The sequence below is a fragment of the Pieris brassicae genome, chromosome 10 (assembly GCF_905147105.1).
Source record: "Pieris brassicae chromosome 10, ilPieBrab1.1, whole genome shotgun sequence".
In the NCBI taxonomy this organism is placed as follows: domain Eukaryota; kingdom Metazoa; phylum Arthropoda; class Insecta; order Lepidoptera; family Pieridae; genus Pieris; species Pieris brassicae.
This window is the reverse complement of record NC_059674.1, coordinates 6,025,959-6,048,708: the sequence shown is the minus strand read 5'-3', so window position 1 is coordinate 6,048,708 and position 22,750 is coordinate 6,025,959. Positions and strand designations below refer to the sequence as shown.

At 34.0% G+C, this 22,750-nt stretch overlaps 1 protein-coding gene across 7 annotated transcripts in view; it reads right to left on the bottom strand.

Annotated features, from left to right (window-relative positions):
- Positions 1-22,750, bottom strand: part of LOC123715843 (segmentation protein cap'n'collar-like) — a 97,866-nt gene that overhangs the window by 22,165 nt on the left and 52,951 nt on the right. For all 7 annotated transcript variants that reach the window (XM_045671187.1, XM_045671181.1, XM_045671185.1 and 4 more), the window contains 2 exons: positions 12,115-12,248; positions 11,331-11,423 (listed from right to left, as the gene is read on the bottom strand). In XM_045671187.1, the coding sequence (XP_045527143.1) occupies positions 11,331-11,423; positions 12,115-12,248 (227 nt within the window). The remainder of the gene's footprint in view (positions 1-11,330; positions 11,424-12,114; positions 12,249-22,750) is intronic.

The following is a 22,750-nucleotide window of genomic DNA, read 5'->3' as shown; positions in this document are numbered from 1 at the left end:
TTTGTAAATAAAAGTATCAAAATAAATAATATTGACAAAAAAATTTGCAATAAGTGACCACAAAATATACAGAAATAACATTCTAAAAATAGCTCATTACAAATTATTACGGAAAAACCTAATAACCAATTTAAAATATTATGAGCAAAAAATACACAAAAAGCTGTTTGTTATTATATTAAGCTTCCTTGAATTGGTACTTGTATAAGCTGAAATAAGAAAAAAACTTAAAAATATACACAAACAAGCTCAAATCATCGGAAAATACATGAAAAATTTCATATCATGTGTCATCAAATTGTGACCATGAAAGAATCAATGATTTTGCTAAGACATACAAGTGTTAATCAATTCAATAAGAAAGATTTAAAAAAAAAGATTAATTTGGCCTGGACGATTAAGTTGTCTATGGAAATGTGACACGATTTGCCTTAAAAATTGATACCAATAACTCCCTTACTAAGAAGATTTTCGGTTTGAAGGGTTTAGACAAAAACAGATATCTTTCTAAAATCTTTAACTTAATAGATTAATGTAAAACTTAATTTATTTATGGGTCAATCAAGAAAAAGTAACCCTAAAAGACCAGATAATCACGCATCTAAACACAGGCATCCAGCAAGGAGTTAATCAAGGGCCACATCTTTAGTCTTGCTATAAATTCATGTACCCAATTTGGGGCCATGGGACGAACGAACCCGTGTTTAACCGCTAGTAAACCCGTTAGCCGTATCAAAATTAACGTTGACAATGTCATTATACATGCCAGATATAAGTATGTAGCAAAAAGCGAGCTCAATCATCGATCAATAATGATCCATGGATCGTTTGCGATCTATACAATGTGCTTTGTAGGAAATTATATTTTTTGCGCGCGCTTTATTGTCTTTGGATAGAGAGTTTTTGATGAAACTCTAACGAGGCTCATGTTATAACGTTTTATAAGTATAATCGACTCAGATATTACATTTGCATTGAAAGTGAAAAAATACTTTTTATTTATTTATTCCGTATCATCTAACTCAATTTATATGTAACAAAAATAATTATACTATACATATAGCCAAAGATAGAATACAAAACTAAGTTCTACCTAATTCGGCTGTGTTGTGTGATGGTGTGAATTGTACAAAGAAAATATATATATCATCAAAATGCATAAAATTTCAGCCAAATAATTATTATACACACCACAGTTGAAGAAACTTACGGAGTCGGACTTTAACCGATAATTTTTTTTTTCAATATTAACGTATTCCCATAAAGGAGAACTTCACGAGCCAATTTACCGGTTTATAGTATTCGGTTTAAGAAAATAGATGGCGCTAGCAACACTTAGTACAGCAACGATATAAAGTATTTTTAAGTTTCTTGTAAAATGATAATTAATATATGTATTATAGCAGTCTGAACCACTAATCATACTTGAAACGGGTTTCTAAGAGGAGTAGGCACACATGTCAGAATACGGATCTAAATCAGCAAGAAGAACTTAACAGGAAATATACGATACAAGATATTTCAAGTAGAGACATTTGTACAAACAGTTAAAGAAAGTTACGTTACTGACAAACTAGAGAATATGTTATTTATGTAACTATAAGTATACTAAATTTATAACAAATAATCTAAATTTATAATCATGATAACTTTTGATTTATTTGAAAAAATTGTATGAATGCAAGAATATAATGTTTTGTTTGATCGCAAATCACGAAGAAACAATGGAAAAGTTATCACCTCGGGTTATCATTCTGCGTTGCCTCGTTATGATATTGTCAGACATTTTTTTAAAATTAGGTATTTAGTATAAGCCTAGAGCGTTTCTCAACACTAAGACCGTGTTCGAACATACCAATGGCACTACAAGGTTTTAGGTCTGGCGCTCAGAGTTCTGTATCTATTCCATGATCATTTTTAATAGGCAAGTAGGTGACCAGCTTTCTGTGCCTGACTTACGCCGTTTGGATCTAAGGCATGACGGGTTTCTAACGATGATTTCTTTCATCGCACGAGCGAGTGTTAATTCCGCATATAGACAGTAAGTCCAATGGTGCACAGCCGAATGATTGTACGACCACCGGGATGAGAGACAGTGAAACCTCTAGGCCAACACTGCTGCCAAACTGGACAAGGTCGTATTTGAACATCGTGAAGAGTATTGGTGTATCTGTTTATATGTGTGCGTGTTTGCGTGACTATTTATATAAATGATTATAAATATGTATTCATAGTACGCACGAATCGGATACCTAATATTACAAAATGTATATTCCAGACATAACTCGGTTAAACAGGAAATGCATTTGAGCGGTAACACGGCGTCCGCGCAACTGAATAGGACAGTAATTGCGGTGACCCCCGCGATCTATACGATCCATAGATCAATGATCGATAAGTTATATGAAAGTTGAATTCAAGTTTATAGTAGTAAAGAATCTTATAGTTTATGACTAAGTTTCCGTTAAAGAAAATTCTAGATTAATTTATTACTTTTACGTTTTTTTTTATAGAACAAGTGGCAAATAGGCAGGAGGGTAGCTTGTTAAATGATGCCGGCCATGGGCACTCAATGCCAGAGTGCTGACGTTGCAGGCCTTTCAAGAATTGGTACGATCTTCTTGATACTTCAGTCGGCAGCTGGTTTAACATAGTGGTGGATGCAACTGTTAAACTAAAAATGATGCCAAAGCCTTTTATACTTCGGGTCCTATATCAAAACTACCGATCATAATTGCAACGAGCCGTTGAATTTTCTTTTGAAAGCTTATTTTAAATAAAGGTTTTCTCCCATGGGACGAAAGACAATAGTTTGAAACGCGGTTTTATTCAAAGTAGATCCATTTGTCAAATTATTGAGGGATCTCTTGAGAGTCGCTAAAGGCACCGACGGGTAGAAATGACTCGACACTTTTGTATATGATTTTTGGAATTAGACAATGCACTTCTGACAGTTTTAATAATATTTTAACCATTAGGATCAAGTTCTTTTAAAAATAATTTTCAAAATTGAAATAGTAACAAACCAATATTATAATGATATAATTCAAGATGGACGGACTCACATCATGGAAAGGACTATAGGCAAACAGCGCAAAGGACGACCTTTCTAAAACTGGCCCATACTGGCTCCAGATGGCTTGTGTAACATATCAATTAATATTTTCTCAGTGGAGTTATTTGCATTTAATAGGCTCGAATTAAAAAACATAGGCTATAGAATATTATCAAAAAATTTAAGATTCTTTAATAAATTACAATCAGAGAAAGACCAATAAAAATTCCTAAATCGCGTACGCTACGAAAACTATTGACAATAGAGCAAAATGATGTTCTACAGTTTTATAGAAGACATCATATCTACAATAATATCTAGCAAAACAATTTTTTTTTGCATTCAAAAGTATATTTACCGTAAAAAGCTTTACGCTACATCGTGCTAGGTCTGAATGAATGCGGGTGGAAGCATAGCTAGAAATCTACCTGTATTTATTTTGCATTATATTTATTGATGTATGAATCGACACATCAAACAAAAGTGACATGAACAATCAACTTCTTCTGACGTGAACAATCCATAGATGCACCAGGGAGGTTTTTCTTTAAACACGAACTCCGTCTGCGTCGTGTCGACTTAAGTCTTTACATTAGTACAAGCTCTGGGTAGCGAGGTTCCTGACACGATACCCCTCAGCCAGAACCTTGGGGCCGTGTTCTTGGGGCCAATGTATGACCAGACTACCCTTACGGTAGCCAGAAAAACTTTAATGATAATTTGTTGAATTCCATTAAAAATCGTTTAGCGGTTTATGGGTGGGTAATGAAAAGAAAACACCCATTGCCTTGGCTATTGTTAGCGAAATCTACCTGCACAAAACCACCAACTGTCAACGCATCATTTGTTAGTGGCAACAATGAGGCTTTACGCACACCGCTTCCGTGGTTTTGAGAAAAAAAAATCTAGATTTTATTATGTTAAAAAGTTCCTTATCTGATAATTTTAATACGATTCAAAAGAGAAACTCAATATTTCGCATATTGAGGACATGTTTTTCGGCATCATCGATACGACTTGTTGATCGGGAAAATTCACGGGCTGGTAGACGGAAGTTGTGGTTGCGAAACGAACGGGAGGCTGTCCCATCCACCGAGCTTTTTGGACTAACGCAAGACCAACTTGAAAACCCAGTAATTCAAGTTGTTCCACCCTTTAGCAATAAAGTGGCAACACAAGAAGGCCCAATATTTAAATAGGACTGTCTGGAAGCCTGGTTCAATACCGTTATGTGAAACCTTACTTAGTATATAAGAGACTTATGTAGGTAAGGATTTTTACATACGGGATCTCTCCCTCTCAAATCCTCGCTGAGAGCCGTCTGAGCCACAAACCACCAGACACCTACCACGACCACATGACGTCATTAATTAATTTCTATGTAAGATGGGATGGGACTAGTCTATATACATATAGTCTATATGTATATAGACTAGTCTTAAAATAGAACGATTGTATTTTTAAGTGTTAAAGAAATCAATTTGTCAGAAACGTGGCAGGTGTTACACACCTGTCGTAACATAATTTATCAGTAAAAGTTCTACCCTTACACTTAACGTCCATACTCAGCTACATCTAATAAATTTTGTGTAAATTAGTAGTAAAAAGGTAGACAATACCAATGGACAAGATTCCAGTTCATCAAAACTCAACACTGACTGTGGTCTCCCTAGGGTGGTATCTACGTTCTGCATTTGTTGGCAGTTGGCCTAATATCCACTACAAGTCTTGCGGGGGGTGATGATCAACCCAAGAGTTCTTCAAGAAGTTCTTTGCACCTGATATGGTTAACGTTGTTTTTGCGATACCAAGGACCAGAACTAGTCTGGTGCCTAGATCCCCGTTAAAGATGTTACGCCCACTAAATGCTGTCTCAGTAGAACACAGTAGAATTTCTTCTCTAAATAATTTTAGTCTCCTAAAAGAGTCTTCTAAATGACCGGGTAGACACTTTTGATAGTGAATTACAAGCAAGATATTGATTTTCTTTGACAGAGTAGACCATTATTAATAATAATTATCAATATATATCAATCGTCGCAAAGGCTCACCAGATAAGTATTACCGCCGCCCGTAGACAATCCCATTGCCATAAAGCTTGCAAGTACGTTGCCGACCTTTTAAGAATTGGTGCGCTCTTTTCTTAAAGGAGTCTAAGTAGAATTGATTCAGAAATACTTCAGTGAGCAGCTGGTTCCACATATTCCACAAACTGCTTTTTTTTTAAAGCTCAGCTGTGGAACGACGGACGTCGAGGTGATATGGAATTTCGTGTTCCGCCATGACGTTTGATACATATATATTACATGATACAAAAACCTTTTTGAACATAGTTCGTCTGTTGTTTCATGGATTTAAATAAAAACTGTTATCCCCACCAAAGCCTATTTAGTATGGAATGCGTCAAAACTAGTTTTTCAATAAAAGATACCGGCGAGATGAAAGCTTCAGAGATCAGACGCTAACATAATTGCCGGACCAATCATGGTTAGGGGTGTGCCAAGAGACTTATTACAAACATTTTATAGGAGCATTATGTATTCAGTACAATACAGTATTTACAATTATCTCAACCTACATAGTCATAATAATTGAAAATTAAAACAATTTTAAAAAGTTTGGTCCCTGTGGCACCTGGCATTTAAAACACCAGCTCAGGGGTCACCGGCCCATGAGTCTCGACTCCAAAAGGAACAATATCGAAATTGGAGGAAAGGGAAGGGAACGTTGGAAGTTTCTCATTTCAGAGACTAAGCCACTGGTTAGCAGACCCGGAGAAGATTGCGTAAACACTCCTTTTGCCTTTTGCTGCGAAATATCATATATATGTTGGAGTGATAAAGTATAATTTGTTCAGGATTACAACTTAGGTTTAACTGCAACAGGCAACCCTAGCCGAATCTAAGAGATTGGATCTATCGAGAAATTCTTTTGTCCATATTATTTCATGACCACATTATCTCGCCGGTCATCTATGGGAAAAATGTAACTGGTATTGGCGCCAAAAAACTCAGACCAAACTTTTTTTATTCTCTAATAAATAAATAAAAATATGACAGAAAATTGTGACAAAATTGATGTAACACTAGCCCAACAATTATTACGGGGTACATGTTTGAAATTTTTTTTAAGTAGAAGTAGTCTTCCTTGTAACACATGCCGTAGAACACCTTAAGTATGCGTGAATGTGTATGTGTGTAATACACTAATGAGAATTGCCATTAGGATTCTATCAGATTTTTTGACGAAGCCCAAAGTTATTTATAATTTAATAGTTAAGTCCAGTCATCCTAAACCCCTTTTATTAGCCTTTACAAGAAACCTTAATGCAAACTGTCATTCAAATTGCAATATTCAGATAGCAATCTCGATTTAAGGCGTGGCCCGATATGTCCAGTCATTGCGTCTGCGCAATTAAGATTCAGCCCTTTGTACCAATACGCTTAACTTGGCTTTAATATTTTCCTCGTGAATTTAAGGTACTGGATTTATAAGTACGCATTTATTTCGTAATACAGCAAACAAAATTACTAAAGATATAGTATATATAATTCGTGATTGTGTTATGTGATGATGATGAACTATGTACGTTCTCACGTACACACCCTGAATGTGGGGAATAATTCAGGTCTAGGATTTTCTTAATACCCTTTTAAGTATATACCGCGATAAACAAGTCGAACCTTAAATAGTGGTCATTCTCCATCTTCGGAGGCCAAGAAAGCTCCAAAAGGAGAGAGAGTAGAAGATATATTGTTTTTATCTTACTTAAGCGAAATCAAACAACATATATTTTAATAAATTTCTGAGAATCGACACGTATTTAAAATAAAATCCACGACGATTCAAGTGGTGACCTAAGTCAACATAATACATTCCAATGACGGAAATAGGGTTGAGGGTGAGTTATCGATATCTGGTTTATTCAATATTATTAAGAATTGTGGGAATTGCCACCTCCCAGAAGATAGATATAACGCAGTAGAATTCGCTAGGTCGAAATATGTTCTACTAAGTGCCTGCTTCTTTACGGTACAGAGAATATACCTATTGTACTTTGAATTTTACCATTGGGCTTCAAATGCTATGCCTCACACACGCCGTCGACTTTTAGTGTCTAGTGTGTTTCCAGCGATGTTTTCTTTCACCGTATCAGACAGTCCATTGGTGCACAGACGGGATTCGAGCTCTATTTAAGGTATTTCTTGCAGATTTAAGTTAATTCAGTTTTCGAATTATTTAATTCATGAGATGGATAGTTTGATTGTTCGGCTCCTTATACAATTCCTTATAAGTCTTTACGCTTAAGACATACAAATATAGAGTAAGTAACATACCTGTCTTGTCATGTATGCGTGTTCTCCTTATTAATACATAAATGGAAGGAAGTATATATTTCTTCCGTCCTTCGACTATCGACGGATTAAAAATTAAAATCAAATTTCCAAATCACAGTATAATTTGCCGGAAATAATTCGGTACTCTTAATACTGGTGCGCAGACGCAGTCTTTAATTATAATATTCTAGTTCAAATGTGGATCACACGAATCGCTAAGTCATACCAAACAGTAGTGGAGTTGAGCGACTGTCAAAAATGACAGTTGAGGGTGGACATGTAATAATTTAAATATGTATAATTTCTAATTAAATCATTTATGGAGAGAAATTTTCTAAGAATAACAGGCATACTGTCTTATGACTATCTCTTTTCATGACAGCGTAAACACAATTCGACAGAAAGAGACAAAATAGTGATTTTATCGAACTGGTTGACTTATTTAGTTTAAAATAAGAAAGTTAGTGCCACCTTAAGCCTCATAATAACGAATTTATGAAATATCAAGAGAATTCCTTTACATATATATCGCAGAGCCGTGGGCGGAGGTTAACTATCACGGTTATATTGTCCTGGTTCAAAATCATAAGAACGTATACTTTTTATTGTAATCCCCGGAATATTTACGATATTGAGTATCTTATGTATTTCATACATTATAATTCGTATTGGGTTAGTAAGATGGCAAGGATAACGTATATATTTTTAAGAATAAATAAATGATTAATCTTTGAGCAGTGTTGGCCTAGTGGCTTCAGCGTGTTCTCTCATCCCCTAGTTCGGCTCCCTGGCTGTGCAATAGACTTCCTTTCTATGTGTACATTTAACATTCGCTTGATCGGTGAAGGAATGCATCGTGATATAACCGGCTTGCATAGGAGGCTGATCACCTACTTGCCTATTAGATTAACAATAGTTCATGAAATAGATACAGAAATTTGAGGCCCTGACTTAAAAAGGTTGTAGTGCCACTGATTGATTTTAATTGTAAATAATCTATAAATTTTAGGCATATTTACTTTAGTATATGCGAGCACTACACATATGACATTTACTGGCAAGCGACTCTATTTCCGCTTCTATACAATCAGATTTTATCGATATACTAAAACATCACTAGTTATTAGCTACCGTATTCAGAAACACCTTGAAATTTCCTCTAAAATAAACACGCAATGACAGGCGCTTGACTGTGCTTAACTGGACATTTAGTTTAACACGTAAACTTGTGTATTAATATAAATCTTTTAATTGCAAAGAAAGTGGTATATTCAGATTTATTTATTATAAAAAAAACGCAATTTAGCCATATATATGTATGCAAATATATAGGTATGAACAGTAAAGTTAGTTTGCGAGCCTTCTGGCAGTGCGAGTGTCCATGGGCGTCGGTATCACTTAACATCAGGTGAGCCTCCTGCCCGTTTGCCTCCTATTATATTAAAAAAATATAATCGTCCAAGCTTATAGCCTACATACTCTCCCTATAAAGACACCTTGCCTTTATATATTTAATCAGTTTCCTCTCGAAGGCTTTTCTACTACTTAATATTAAAGATCTCTGACTTCACTATTTATATTTACATACAAACAATTTCGGCTTTAAGAAACTAAGCTAACGGAAGTTACAATAAAAATAAATAAATAAAAGTGGAAATGGGTACATGGCAAGAGGCAACAAAGTACTAAGCTGGTGCCTAATATACGAAAAAGAGGAAGACAAGAATGTGTATAAGAGAGGCACAGCGCGCGTCACAAGAATGTCGCGTCTGGTATTATTCGATATCATTATTTTATATATATATTGTTCTTTACATGCAAGGTTTTACTTTGCTTTTTAAAGAAAATGGGTAAATAAGTTTCAGTTTGATCTATAATATATATAAAATTCTCGTGTCTCAATGTTCGTTCCCAAACTCGAGCGATTCTTATAAAATTGTTTATGCATATCCAGTGAGTCTGAGAATCAGTTACTATCTATATTAAGAAAACACTTTTTAAACGGATTGAAGCTATGTATATTATTATAAACTTTTAATTTTAAATTTTCCGACGTTTCGCGTGCTTTACAGCGCGCATGGTCACAGTGACTAATACACAGCTTCAATCCGTTTAAAAAGTGTTTTCTTAATGAGTAAAAGCCATGTCAACAACAGACAATACTACTATCTTCAATAAATCAAACCCCTAAATAAGGGGTGTCCACCACATAGTTTTTTTACTTTTGGCAAAAAAATTTTTTCATGATAAAACATACAAAAATACGATCCTTAATTTTCACCCCTCTACTATCAACCCTTATTTTTTATTATAGTAGATAGTTTATTTTTATTGAACTAAAAAAAATCTTTACTGGAAATATACATGGCAAAACGACGTAATGTATAAGAATCGATAACTTGTAAAGGCAAATTAAGGAAATTAAAAGAACTGAAGCTACTAATTTAAAATAAGTTTCCATATCTGGACAATAGGACAAGGAGTCTCGAGACTCAGAAAAAGCATTCTAACGGTGAGCCTGCCAAATGTCTCCATTTATTTTTGGGTATGTTATACATACAAATATATTTCCTTGAAATCTCCTAAATACAACTGCGCAGACAAATCTAATCACAGATTTAACTAAATTCCCCATACGCAAAAAAATTTCAAAAATTTGACATTTAACATCAAACGATTCCACTTGTCATTTTGACACAGACCCCCGCAAGAGGCGCATGTTTACAGATAATTTTTCATCTATTAACAATCGGAATTTTGTCGGCAACACCGAAAAATTTCAAAAACCGATTAAAAAACCATAATGATTAATGATAACGTGTCGCACGGGGCAGAGATGCCACACACGGCGTTTATAGAGTTATTGCGAGGGATTTTGTGTTCTTTGTTTTAGATAATAAGATTTCATTTCAATTAAGAGCCTAAATGTCGCGCCGTTATTGATTCAAAATCTCATGATGTAATCTAGACAAATTGTTCGTGTTTTGTTTGTATACATTTAGTTCTTCCTAATAACTACATCAGTAAGAAATCTTTTATGGGCTGATAATAAGTAATATTTCGGGAGATGAGTGGGCAGGTCAAAAAGACTGTGGGCTGGTGACTTGTTATAACAGCAGACAGACTTGGCAAAGATAGAACAACTGGAAAGGGTTGAAGAAGGATCTCCCTTAAGGGAGATCCTTAATATAATCCTATAACCACAAGCGAGTAACATATTACTAATAAAATTTAGTTATAAGTATAAACTAACAACATATGAAATGAAATTAATATGGATATCAAATAAGGCTTTGTATACCTTTATATCTACAGATAATAAAAAAATAACGAAAAGTGTCATGAATTAACGTGAAACTCTCGTCGAAATGACTTGAATAATAATTTATTTGCAAGAATATGGTACAAAAATGTTATGGTATAAATTAAACATATGACGTGCAAATTTGTCTTTCATTACATTCACTATATACTTACATTAATTAAAATGGTATGAATAGGCTAATTTTTTTTAAAAAGCTTGGTCCCTGTGGCAGTGAAACTTTGAACGCTGAAATTTCCTCGATATATTACGATACATATATGTTAAAATTTATTATTACATTAATATAAATTATAATGTTTTACGCAAATCATTGATAAAATACTTTTCCAAAAGTAATCATATTAAGTACATTTTCCAAAAGTGGGCAGATCGTTTAATGGTTTTTGTAAATTATTATAAACCTAATACAAAAAAATATTTTCATATAACTGTTGTAACTGTGTGCTCCTTCATAAAACCGCCGACAATTTATAAAATATTTTAGTACTATTAAAGAAAAGAGGGTCTTTTGCGTTTTGAGGCCGATAGCCGTGTGTTACAACTATAAAAGAAATCTCTTTGTCCCAATGAATATATGCGGTGGATATATAAATATGCATTATTATAGACATACCTGGTTATGATAATGCGCGAGAGGGTGATGCGGCATGTGCCGCATCGCCGGATGCAACATCTCGCCCCCTCCACTGCTACTGCCTTCTACCGCCTACAGACCACATTATTTATATAATAACACTTCGTTGCATAGAGAAATATTGACAATTGACATCATAAAAAAAAATCAGGACACTTGGCCTTATCACTTTCAAGCGATCTCTTCCACTCTTATAATATAATGATATTATAACATTTTGCTTAATTTTAAGTATCTAATAGTAAGTTAAGCAACCTTATAAGTTGTATGAATTATCGGTGAAAAGGGTGAATTCTAGTAGAGGATTTTTTTAATTTTGCTCACTCAGGCTTTCTTGGTTTTATAAACGTGACGATTTCCTAACATTTCATTATTTCGCTTATATCCTATAGTACGCGAGTGTTTATATAGAGTAATACAAAAATCCTCTATTATTTAAGCATCCCGAAGCCAGGAAGCCCTACACTTTCAATTATAAGTTTCGTAAGTATTAACCAACTAGGTTCCATGGGAAAATTGCAATTGAATCAATCTTGTAATTAGTAAATTATACAGTCCGATTGCAAGTATGGGAAAGTCCGAGGTAACCGCGTTTAACCTTAAGTTAAAAACCATTAAAACTGAATCATTTGTGGTCATGCAACATACGGATCTTATAACCATTGCTAACAACCTAGATATTCCTTACATCGAAAGCATTGTCCTCTGTTCCAAAGAATAATTCACGAATACTTTACGCAGGCAACAAGGAAATGAAGAATACCTCTGGCTGTTCATCCTTGGTCTCAGCTTCGTCACCAAGTTCAACAAGCTGCAAAGCCTCTTCCAGCAAATCGAAACGGGACTCCTCACTGCTTACAAGGTCTCGTGGAAGATCGCCTTGTATCACGTATTCACCTGGAAAAGAATTAATACTGAATGAATGAATTAGCACATAAGAAAATGTTTTCGGCTATCGGCTATCGGCATAACAAAATGTATATACATTTTCAATCAAAGTATGTAATAATTACCTACAGTCGATAACGAGGCAAAGGAGGAACACAAATAAATAAGAGTTTAAACAATTCGTGATTAATTATTTCTATATTAATAAGTACTATTAGTAATATTTCGAATAACTTCAGTCCAGTCCAATTTTTTTTAGAAAACAATTGACATATCTGTACATGATAAATACTTCAAATAAAGGCATGTTGGTGAGCAAGATACAATTCCTTTAAGATAAAATTACCTATGGGAACAAATAACAATGAATTTATTTTATTTATCGAGTATTTTTCAAGACACCGGATGTTTTTTTCCAATTAACGAGTGGCTAATTAGTGAAAGACCACTGTACATACTTGATCAAAGATACCTGTTCGCAGAGTACCTGATAGGATATTTATACCTGATACAGGCAGAAATACGCTTGGATTTTTAATATATCAGAAATTAAGTTTGATATTGTGTCTTTATCTGACAAATACATAAAATTATCAATGGCGCTATAACCTTTTTAGGCCTGTTCCTCAGACTTTTGTATCTGTTTCATGATAATTTATCAAACTAATAGGCAAGTAGGTGATCAGCCTTCTGTGCCTGACGCACGCCTATTTGGCTCTAAGGAAAGTCGGTTTCCTCACGATGTTTTCCTTCACCGTTCGAGCGAATGTTAAATACGCACATAGAAAAGTCAATTGGTGCCGGGGATCGAGCCTACGACCTCGGGTATGAAAGTCGTACTGTTTTCTGACAAATACATAAATTTAAAGAACGCCTTATAAAGGACATACAACACGAAAGCCATTCCAGCAATTTTTTTTTGGTAAAAATGCCAAATTTTATACCAAACGGTTCTTAAACGTGGACCACTGTTTAAAAGACAAAGGACCTTCAAGACAAATCCTTTTTTCAGAAGCCAACTGTTAAACAAAAAAATGTGATAATCTGTTTAACATGAATGGGTATTAGGACCCGGGAACTGGCCGTAACTAATTACAACGGTGGCGTAGGGTTAACCATAAATCATAATACTGAGTGACAATTCAAAGACTTTTTGTTTATGGTCTTATAAATTCATGAATATATTGAACGGCACGTGAAGTGTACGGACCGTCATTCGTATGACGGTAGACACTGCAGGCTGTTCGTTAAAACCGGGCAAAAGTATGTTTTAGATGGTTAGGTTAACTATTTTTAAATATAAACTACTATTAATTTTACGAGCCAAACGCTGAAGTCAAGTGAGATTCTACCTCATTTATCAAACAGTTTTATTTTATTCGATAAAAAATCATCGTAAGGAAACTGTCACAGCCAAACACTGCGTCACAGAAGGCTGTTACTTAGTTATTTTCGTACACAGTGTAAGTAGGTAACTTAATAAAATAACTTACGAAAATCTTATATCTATATTTTTAAGTTAAAAGCCAGTTGACAAAAAGAATATACCTACTATCAGCGGTTGTGAACTGATGAGACTTTGACGTTTTTGCGCTTAACATTTAATGACAATGACAGTTGACAGTAACGCTATTTCCGACATATATTATTACTGTAATGGCCAGAACAATTGCAATCAATTAATGTTTTGTTTTCTATTAAAATTTTTCAAGAGTTTAATTACAATAAAATTGAATATACATATTTGTCTGGATATTATATACTAATATGTTTGAACTACTGGCGCCATTATAAAAAATTATCACAAAAATCTTGGAATTAACACTTTAAACGTCCCGTATTGTAACAATTAGGTCATAAATGCGGTTTCACACTAATCCCCATTGTTGAAAGGGTCTTTTCGGCCAATTGTCAACTTTTTGTCAAAACATAACGGTAGCTGAAGGGTTGACAGATTTGTGACGCCGGTATTTGTTTTTATGAAGCGTTTGTTATATGAACCGTAGATATGGGAAAAATTAACGTTTCCGAAAAACTAATAGAAAATTCGATATGAAATCTTCGTATAGGGTAATGGATTAAATTGCTTTTAATGGGACAATTATAACTGATAATTGTTTTTTTAAGCCAATTTGAAGGAATTTAAACGAGCCTCGATAATGTATGTATATATTCTGTAATAAATAAATAAAAAAAATTATTTTGTACATCCTTAAGTTTATATGGGAGAGAATAGCAAATCCATATGTTCGTATGTAGTCACTAAAAATGTGGAGTAAAAATATATCAAGACGAAGTTTGCAGGGGCTATACAACGCAAAAGGAAGTAATAATAATAACAAATAACGCAAGGTTATTTTTACAGCGCGTTTTTGTCATGATATTTCAGGTGAATTCTAGTTGTATCCAGTCATATAAAATTGTATACCTGCTACGTTCATTCGTCGGATAAAACCGATGCCTTTAATTAGACATTCGAAATTCGAAACAGGATTTGTTGTTGGAAACGTGTTCTGATTGGTCGAGCGTGAAGGACAGACCAATATGGCGCTCAAGCTATTTCGGCCGCCGGACGGACCGTGTAATCAATTTTTGACCGCGTTTTTTGTAAAGGTTAAAAGTATATACCTTTTAAATATCCTTATATTATACTTTACATAGGTACTAGTATATGTAAAATTGTCCTCCTGAACGGATGGACTGATATTAAGGCATTTGAGTGTGGTTTCGAGAATATATTAAGTGTAAATGTTTACTGTGTACAGACAATGTAAAATGAAAAGAAATTTTGAGGATTAGAATACAGAAAACAGAAGAACTGGTTGGGGACGAATTTCTACAAAGATCGTGTCGAACCTACGACCTCGAGTCTCACGAAGTATGAGCTCATGAACTTTGGACCCAAAAAATCGTCGGCGTGTGGTGTGACCATATGGAACGGATGAAGGACCACGAGAAGCGGAAGTACAATCCAACCGTGGATGGTGACATCGTGTTGGATAGTCCTCGTACATACCGTACGACAACGGTATCAACCAAATCCAGGTGGTACAAGACAAGGGACAAGTTAAAATTCCCCATAACCAACTGTGAACGTCATGAAAGTGGATTAGTGGAGCAAGGTTTCTGCCTACTAAATATTATAATTATTTTTTGGAATTGTTTAATACTGTACAGAGAATACACAAGAAATAAGAGGCACAACTAGGACATGAAGATCTAACATAAGATATTAACGAAAGCAGCTGAAAGTGGCATATGTGTCACATCTGATGTATTAGATTAAGTTAGGCTATGTACTAAAACAAATGTTTATATATTATACTGTCAGCAATAAAAATAATGCTGTACAGCAACAAACTTGACTGTACATAAACAATACATGAACAGCCATGACTTCACGAAGTCACTGCCAAGGTTACAACAATAGAATCATGCCCGAATGCGTACATAAATTCGAAAGTAACGATTGAAGTCTTTAATTCTGAACCCATTTTAATGAAGAACTTATCGTTCTCTACTTCTATAAACATTACCTGTCCACATCTTATCCCTAACTTTCTTACTAACGACTACCTGACGTGAGACTTATCTTAAATTATCGTGATTTATGTGTCTTTTTAATGTATGATCTTTTTAGTTTAGTTTGTTTTTTTTTTGTTCCTGTTTAGTTCTGTCTTAATAACTGTGTATAACACGTATTTTTGCACTTCTTGCCTATGTTATGTAATTTAATACATTTTTTTTTACTCACAGTGGTTGCCTGAAGAGATCGCTCGAAAGCGATAAGATCGCCAGTTTCCTTTTGATTTAATTATGCTCAATTTTTTTTATATTGTAATGTAACGAAGTGTTAATAAATAAAAAATAAACTAAAAACTTTGCCCAAAACTATGCCACTCGAAGTCAGGCTGGTCACATATCATACTTGCAGATTGTATAATTCGAAGGTTTTCGGTTTCTCGTAGTAAGCGTTTTGGATTTTGGATTCTGTAGGCGACTAATTTTTCGGGATAATTTCTTCATTTGCCTGCCCGCCCTATTTTTATATAAGCCTAATCGATTTTGGTCCGGGTATGCGTAGTTGCTCAGGTCAGTTTAAAATAAATTTTTATTTGTATAATTTTTAAATATGCTTTTATTTTTCTTGAGTGCCAATGTATGAGTGTATTATCCCTATTAGCCCTATTTCCCTTGGGCACGGCATCACGCATGAACAACTAGACCGATTTCGCTAATTCTTTTTTGTTGTGTTTGTTATTGTCAGGAGAAGGTTCTTATATAAGAAAATTGCGCGGAAACTTTAAGAATATTTTATTACTATAGCAAATTTATTACAATTCAAACTTTTTTCATGTAACCTTGTGGCGTTTGACATAACATTGACAGAATGCGTGCTGCAAATATCGTCGAAGAGGATGTAAGAAAAATAAATTTCATTTAAAATAAATGCTTCGATCGGAGTTATTATACTGATAAAATGCATATGAAATAATTACAGTCGCCAATTGTTTGTGATAATCTTGAAAATTCATGTTTTTCAAATGGCTAGTTATATGTCGGAATACCAACAAAACTATTTATGTACGCGCCAGCAACGGAGAATGTTGCTTATCATAAAGAATTAGAAAAATAAACACTTTGTTTCTGAACTATTGTTAAGTTATTATACCAATTCGAATATTATATGTAAAGTTATCAAAATTTATACGTAACAATTAATATACCTATGTGCAAGACAAGTATATAAGATTAATATAACAATTCATAGGGGACGTTTAACTATATACAATTCATTCAATTGACTATATGAGGGTCTCAATTGAGATGGATGTTTCTAGAACAGTTTATTAAAAGCCATTGGTAGGGCAAATATCATACTAGCGGACTGTCTCGGCCGTTCTGGTTATAATTATAGGTATGCTAGGAAAATACCATAATAATGGTGGATTGAGATAGAATAATTTATTCAAAACGTAAGTCTTCTTCATTGATATGTCGAGTTCACCGAATTAATTAAGTATTGTAATAGTAATGAAATATTATAAAATTTGTATTTTTATACATCTCAAGCCAAGGTGAGGCTTTTCGACCATACTAAAGTTATGGTAACTTTTAACCAATCTCGTGGGATATTGTCAATATATCACGATATATGTACATTATACAAAAACATACAAAAGAAAACTATACTACTACTATTGTAATACAGATAACATCGCGAATTCCCTTAGGACACAAACAGAGCGCGTATTTTGACATTTGATATGTCAAACGTGATTGATCGCTGTCGGTTGACATTAATCTGTTGTGATATTATCTACGGTTTGTACGGCGCTATTTTCTTAAGGAAATACAGATAAGAAATCAACTTCATATCTTTCCAGTGCGTATTTTTCGTACGTGGATTTCTATAAATAAACAGCGTCTTCGATTAGTAAGCGAGTTTTGAAATTTTACATATTAATTTAACTGCAAGAATAGACAATAGACGGTCATATTTATTTATAACTATATTTATATAATATTTTAACTAACATGCAGAGCATTTTATATTATAAAATATCTATGCATGGTGAATGTCACGAAATACTGTATTAAATGGAGATACGTGGTCTCTGCCTACCCCTTCGGGGATAAAGCCGTGCTTAAAGTCAATACATTTATTTCATATAGGCCTATTTAAAAGGCACTGGCGAATATATTAGAAGGTGTGTAAAAATACCAATTAATAAACATTTCTAAATTCATGTTATATGCAATATGTCTAAAACTTTTTTGACATCCGACATATTTCTAGAATGACACGAATCGTGACAGCGCATTCGAATTTCAAACTCATCCTATAACAACACTACCAATGACCTTTTCTGAAAAAAAAAACTCAAGCACCTCCCATACAAGTTTTTATCTGTAACAATGCTTTGGAATCTCTGGTAACTTTTAGTTTACTCTTTATGAAAATAACTCGTTATTATTAAAATATATGAATCACAATTCAGAAATTCATTCCGCTGTTCTAAGTTTAAAAAAAAACTTTTCTACGTATAAATTAAAGTATAAAACAATACTATCCGCCTCTCCTTATCTTTAGTTTAAGAAATTTAGAGACAGCGAATAGCTTTGTTCAGAGAGAATACATATAAAACCTCGTTGAATACGTTTAACAGTAAAAAATATACAGGCGGTGGGAAACTATGTTTTAATGCAAGATATAGGTCGGCCTAGGTACCGCTGGCTCGAATGGAAGAGGATCTGCTGCGACATGCAGTATTTTTCAAACCAATTCGACTTAGAGTCTTTCAAGAAAAGTGTGTTTTAATTCTTAAAAGGCCGGCAACGCACTCACGAGCTCTTTTGCATGACAGCGGCGGTATCACTTAACATCATGTGAGCTCCTGCCCGTTGTATAGAAAAAGCTGAAAGCCAGCAATTGGCATAGTATATACCTACCACTCATTCCCAAGACTTTGGGTTACAGAGCCAGCGAAGTGAAGTCATTTATGTTTGAGGCGCAAATTGCATTCATACAAAAGAGTTCAACGCGCTCCACTATTGTCGATAAACGATATACGGGAAAAACCGAAACAGACAAAAATGTTGTCATACTTATATAAACGTTAGTTATGCATTAGTTACAGAATTTTTTTACGTTTTGATATAGCAAATTACCAAGTAACTAATAAACAGTCAAAAATATTCACATTAAATACTAAAGTTAAAAATAAGTATTCATTACTGGATTGCTATTTATTTGATTGTTATATACATTACATATTAAATAACTTATAATAGAATATAATGATCTACGCTTAAATAGAATACATATAGTTGTCCGGCATCTGATATAGAAAGATAAAGTATCGTGTATAAAGTTATCTGTGGATCTACTGAACTGATTTTGAAAATTCATTTACTAGATAGATAGATAGATAATAGAAAACCACGTTATTTGTGAGCGTTATATTCTATATATTTGAAAAAATTATAGACTTTCTGATGGTCGTTGGACGTATGGTCGTAAAAAAACGAACGAACGAATTGTAGTATAATTATCGTCAAATAAGTCAGCGACATGTCTACCTTTTATATTATATAAAAACAACTCTCAACTCAGAAACTCTTGCACGGAATTCAATGCGGTTTCCACCAATATGTAGATTGCTAAATGGGGACGGTTCAAGGATGCTTTCAAGTTGGGTCCATATAAAATTGGCGTTTTGTACGGGAGAAACAAAAAGTAGATTTTTTGAAGTGAAACTTCTTTATCGGTCTTGGAAAAAGTTACCGTCATATTTGCTACGAAGCCATTAATAACAGAAATATATAATAACGATAACAATGATAGTAATAATTCTATTACAATAATGAAATTCTGTAATAATATTAGAAATAATAAGGTAAAATGAAATAATTGAATTATTTGTATTCATTCTATGATAATAAAAGCCTTTTGTTAAACTTTATTTAACCAATTTTTGCAAAGTTGCATATAGTAGATAATTTTTCGAAAAATAATGTCATCAAGAAGGTTCACTTCTTACGTGTATACACTAGTACAGGCACACATTTTTTAAAATAAAATATTTTTTATTAATCAAAGTATGTAGGTACCATTACTATCTAGTTCATTGATCACTTCGCTCAAAAACTAACCTATCAAAAGAGGAGATATTTGAGGTCAAAATGGCCAGTATGACAAAACATATTGTACTAATGCATTTGAAAAAGATAATTATTGTAATAAACGTCAAGTCAGTGACATAATCTGCCACTTCTGGCAATAACACACTTTTAGCGATGTCTATATTTTTTTTTTTTAGAACTGGCAAACGGGTAGACTGCTCACCTGATGTTAATACCGTCGCAAAGGGACACTCAGTGCCAGTTCGTTTGTTGCAATATGGCAACATAATAAATATATATACTGTTCAATTGAACGCATTAAATCGTCAAAGTTAATCAAAACAATTAATAAAAGTCATTCATAACTGCGCAATTAACCAAACATTTTTTTTTTAGTTACAACTTTATTGTTAAATGTCATTAAAAACTATGTATTTTACGTGAAATTAAATTTGGTCAAAAATGTCATCGCTTATACGGGATTGACATCTAAAATTTAAAAAAAAACATACCAAAACTACCGCAGAAAACAACACAAGCCACAAACACACACTTATAGTCAATAATAGTTCAATTATTTATTAACACACTAAAGGATAACACTTGGTTCGAGTCAGAAATGGTACTGGAACCTTTTCCAAAGGTTTTTTGCCGCCCGGCCCACTATGGGCGTGGCGTACGAGGCTGATTGATGTACAGCCGTCCCTTTCACACATATGAACTCATGTGTGACGGACAGGGATGGGTGTATTACGTCAGGATGCTTTGTGTTTTTATATGGTTTATGGAATTAATTGGATGGGTTTTGGTATATATATCGACGTTATATGTAATGTAAATGTATGTAAAACATAGACGAATATTAATAGTATATTTCTCATAAATATCTACTCAAAGATCAAGTATGAATTAGACAAAACCGATATTTCAATAGTATGGTTATAAAAAAAAATACAATGACCCAACAGCCTTCCCAGGTTTAGGCATCAGATTTCTGTATCCGTCTCATAGTCATTTGTAAATCTAATAGACAGACTCATGTGCATGACACACGCTGTCGACTTTTTGGGTCTAAGGCAAGTCGGTTTCCTCACGATGTTTTCCTACACCGTTCCAGCGAATGTTAAAGGCGCACATGGAAAGAAAGTCCATTGGTGCCGGGGCTCGAACTTGAGGGTTTGAGTGGTACGCCGAAGCCACTAGGCCAACACTGCTCTGTATAGTTAACAAGGCAGTAATATCTTAAGTTTTTCTATATATAAAAATGAATCCCTGTTTATCTCGCTAAAACTCGAACCAATCCGCTCCAGCCACGATTTGGCTTATCTTGAAATATCTGTGGAAGTTCAGGGAAGGTTTAAACGGTGAAAAATAAAATAACAAGTAAAGAAAGTTACTAAAACCGCAACTGAATTTTCCAAATCTGTTCCTAGTAGAGAAATATTTGATGACTTTTGTCATGCCAATTTTAGAAATAAATTATCACTTGGCTGACAATATATACATTTGGAAATTTGTGTTTCCTAGCTGTACAAAGGTTCCTATCTGTTAGCTTTTATAAAAATTACATTAAGTTTTGAAACGAATATACACGATACGAAACTCTTCTAGAATTATGTAAAAGTACATTCGGAAGTTAGTTAATGCATTAGTAACGTAAGCCCAACTAACTATAAGTGTTGCATTATAAGTTTTAAAATGACGGGTTTATTAGATTGCTGTAAATATGATCTAATTTGATTTAAATAAACACAAAGAAAACAGTTACGGCTCGGTGGGAAGAATATGTATAAAAATATGTTCGCGTAATTATTTATGTTTTATAGCACAGGGGCAAAGGGGCAGAAGGATCATCTGGTGTTAAGTGAGAAGCGGCCCATGGACACTCTCCAGCAGAGGGCTAGCGAGTACGTTGCCGGTCTGTTTTGTTTTGTAATTATCTGTGAAATATATGTAGTCTATGGCAATAATAATTACTTACATTAGATTCAGAGATACTTAGAGATGTAACGAATAAAGTCGTAAATATTACGAAGATTCTGTAACACTATTATTGCTGAAAAACATATAGGTATCTACTATATATCTAGAGATATTAAAATAAGTGCAGCAATGCAACGAAATGTATTTGACAGTGGAGGGCATTTTTTTAAAATTCAATCCATTGAGAATCATACGAGTTGATTTGTTGTCTATGCCATATAAAACAGACAAACATTCATTTGTACAACAAAATTGTCCAAGTCCAACTTTCAATTTCAACCAAAATAGCTGATAGGCGATGACTATCCGCCATTTTGTGGTATCACCGTGACTTGAAATGTCGCAGTGCAGTGAAAGTGTTGTCATACAAATTTGAAAGTAATATTCCAGTATTGCCATACTAATTAAGGTCTAAGTATAGCTAATAATTATTAGCATTATCAAAATTCTATAAAAAATTGTAAAAATCCAATTTCAACGAAAACAGAAAAAGCTTTTAAAACACAAAAATACTAATAATAATAATATTTTTTTTTATATAACTGGTTAGAAATTCTGGTTCTTTGGTGGCGGTACAGCAATGGATTCTACAAACACTAATAAGAAATGCCGAGTAGAAGTTCTTGTATGAAGCAATGTAACGGTAACAATTAGTATCAGAGCAGAAGATCGCGTTATGGCCGACTCGCTCTGTATTGGTGGTATCCGAGGTGGGATTTACCACGCTAAATAAACAGTTAATTGCACAAAAATCAGCTAAGAAGTTTGGCACAACCGCAAGTCTTGGAGAGGCCTCGGGTGGTCCAGGATTGCCCATGGGTTGGGTATGAGTCCAAGTTTTCTGATGTTTATATAACGAGTATTTTGCACCCACAGAGTACGGGAGATGAGTTTCCACCTCG